This window comes from Echinops telfairi, unplaced genomic scaffold (assembly GCF_000313985.2).
Source record: "Echinops telfairi isolate 266 unplaced genomic scaffold, ASM31398v2 ScPeMD7_18;HRSCAF=68, whole genome shotgun sequence".
Lineage (NCBI taxonomy): Eukaryota > Metazoa > Chordata > Mammalia > Afrosoricida > Tenrecidae > Echinops > Echinops telfairi.
In genome coordinates, this window is record NW_022103915.1 from 54,277,378 (window position 1) to 54,280,285 (window position 2,908).

At 34.5% G+C, this 2,908-nt stretch overlaps 1 protein-coding gene across 1 annotated transcript in view; it reads left to right on the forward strand.

Annotated features, from left to right (window-relative positions):
- Nucleotides 1–2,908, forward strand: part of TXNDC16 (thioredoxin domain containing 16) — a 95,344-nt gene that overhangs the window by 59,970 nt on the left and 32,466 nt on the right. The window contains exon 12 of the mRNA XM_030884875.2: nucleotides 733–862. Coding sequence (XP_030740735.1) covers nucleotides 733–862 — 130 coding nt within the window. The remainder of the gene's footprint in view (nucleotides 1–732; nucleotides 863–2,908) is intronic.

Consider the following 2,908-nt stretch of genomic DNA (forward strand, 5'->3'; position numbering starts at 1 on the left):
GATGGATTGTGATAAGAGTTATACAAGCTAAGTGGAAAGCAAATGTTTTGAGAATGATGAGGGCAATGAATGTACAAATGTGCTTTACACAATTGATGAATGTATGGATTGTGATAAGAGTTATATGAGCCCCTAATAAATTGATTTAAAAAAAAGAATGCAAATAAGATGCATGGCATTCTTGTGTGGGTGGGTCCATGCAAATAAAAATGTATGGAAACCTAAAAAAAAAATGTTTGTCTTAATGCAATAGACTGTGGTACTCCTAGAATTATCTGGGATCACATAGTAGTTTTATATTTATAGCTAAGGCAATTGAAATTTATAGTAGAATTATTTTAGATGAAGTATTATCTTGGATATATTTCTGTGGGCATTAAAATAATTTTGAAAGGCTCTGCTTACCTTCAAATTGTTTATTTCCACTTTATATTCAGGTAAGACGATGTTATGTGAAAATGTTTCACAGATGTCATTATGATTCAATTGTGAAAAGAACTGAAACTTTTCATTCTTTTTCCTCTTTTTCAATAGTCTGCTAGCTTTATTTACATAAAGGAAGCTTTGGATGTTTTCCTTCTCATGCTGACTGTAGAGTAAATTTTCCTTTTAAAAAATTTCATTCAAGTTTAAAAGTTTGGTTTCATTTTAGTGTCAAACAAGTTACACATATTTTTATATTAAGATGCTTTGCTACATTTTATTCATGTTTTAAAATAAATGTTTTGCTAGGGAATGCAAGTGGAATATTTGGTACTACATGATGTTGATTTAATAATATCCCATGTGGAGAATAATGTACACACTGAAGAAACCCAAGAAGAGGAAGAGGAAGACGATGAGCTAGAAGGTCCAGATATTGGTAATTATAATAGGATCATAATTGGTTTTATGATCTCCCCCACATCTCCCGTTCCTGCCTGGATCAGTGACATTTCCAATGAGTTAGCTTCCTCAGAGAATGTATTCACTTTTAAGACTTGACCAGAAAGTATTTTTTAATCAAAGCTTATCAAATTGATAAGATAAAGAAATATAAAGAGCCCTGGTGGTGTAATGGTTACTTGCTGGGTTTCGATCTACAAGCTCAATAGTTCAATACTACCAGCCTCTCTGCAGGAAAAAGACAGGGCTTTCTACTCCCATGAAGAGTTAGAGTCTTGGAAACGCACAGGGGCAGTTGTAGCCAATCCTGTAGGGTATTCTCTGTGAGTCAGCATCGACTCAGTGGCATTGCGACAGTTCATTTAATGTGATACTGCTTATTGTTACAAGTCAAGCCTCTAGCTGCCACCATATCCATGCTTTCTTCTTTCAGATCAATTCTTTCAGCACTTCTGGCTTAGTCCAGGTTTTAAAATTCCACCCCAAAGCCACCACCAAAAATCTATCTTAGAAGTAGTACAGCTTTAATATTTCTTAGAAGCGAGGATGGTAAAACTTTACTTCACATACATTGGACCTGTTTTAGGAGGGACCAGTGCATGGAGAAGGATGTCATGCTTGGTATAAAGTGTGAAGATCAGTAAAGATGGGTGGCTCATCAGTGAACAGGATTGAGTCAGTGGCCTCAAACATAGCAGTGATTATGAAGATGTTACAGGATTGGATTTTTGTTCCATTGTGCGTGGAGTCACTGTGGGCCCATTGACAACAGTTGCACCTAACAAAAACAATAAATTGTTTTTTATTGCTTTCATTTATGCACTACTCAGTATTTTCTCGTAAATTATTTGCTCTGATTCTTCTGAGCTTGCTTCTGTTAACTTAATTTTATAAATGAATAATTTGTGTTTCAACAGACTTGAAATTTTAATTTGTTATCTATCACTTTGATACTTCTTTCATAACATTAAGGAATTAATGTAACTGCTTATTAAACTGTTGGTCACATCTATCTTCTCTGCTAGTTTATAAATAAGGTAGGTGTGATGTTTTGTTAATTTTCATATTCTATTTACCTTGAATGTTTTAAATTTTATCATTATCATGAACTCCAAGAGGGAAGTTTAGAAAGTCTTTTCATGAAATTTATTATTTTGACTAAAATGGATATTACAATTTTATTAAAGACTATGAGCTTCAACTGTTATAATTGACTTAGTTTTTGATCTAACCTAGATGCCAGTCTTCTTATATGTAGAATTTGGAATTGTGCATGGTTTAATCCAGATTTTTTTTTCCATAATCATTACATTATGATTGCTCTCTGCTTTATTCCTATTGAAATATGTTCCAGTCTTCTAACTTGAGAGATTTCCTCCAGTAAATTTTGACCCTGGTGGGATTTGTCTGTTTCAAGATTTACTGTTGCCAAGTTACCTTAACTGCTGTCTGATCCTGCAAGCTTGCCTTGTCCTCTGGTGTGCCTTCTTTTTCTCCTTACTATCTACTTGTGTTTGCTCCTCAGTCTAGTTCTAGTATTTCTTTTTGCAGTTTTTCCATTTTAATTTTTTGTTTAATTTCTTACTGACCCTTTGTATACTGGCCCAAATACATATTTTTCATTTTGTCTCATTCACATTTACATAAGAAACAGGAGATTTGTAAAGAGTTTACTGCCACGTAAAAGTGGAATATAGGGAAAATGTCCCCCAAAAGAAATGGGAATGGATGAGTCAAAAAACACAAAGAAGTGTGTCTACAAAAGATCAGCACTAAAGAAAAGGAAAGAGAAATAAACATATATATAACTTAAGACCCAAACCAGCATGTGTATGTATCGATGAGGAGGTGGCAAAGAAGCTCTGATGAGCGTGTAGAAGTACAGTGAGGGTAGCTTAGTGAGCGAGCGAGAGAGCATAAGTATAGGAGGGACAGAGAAGGTGTGGGAACAAGATAAAGGAAGAAGAGCTAAGCAGAAATAAGAAAGATAGATCTGACTCACCACTTATTCTTTGTCCAGGCT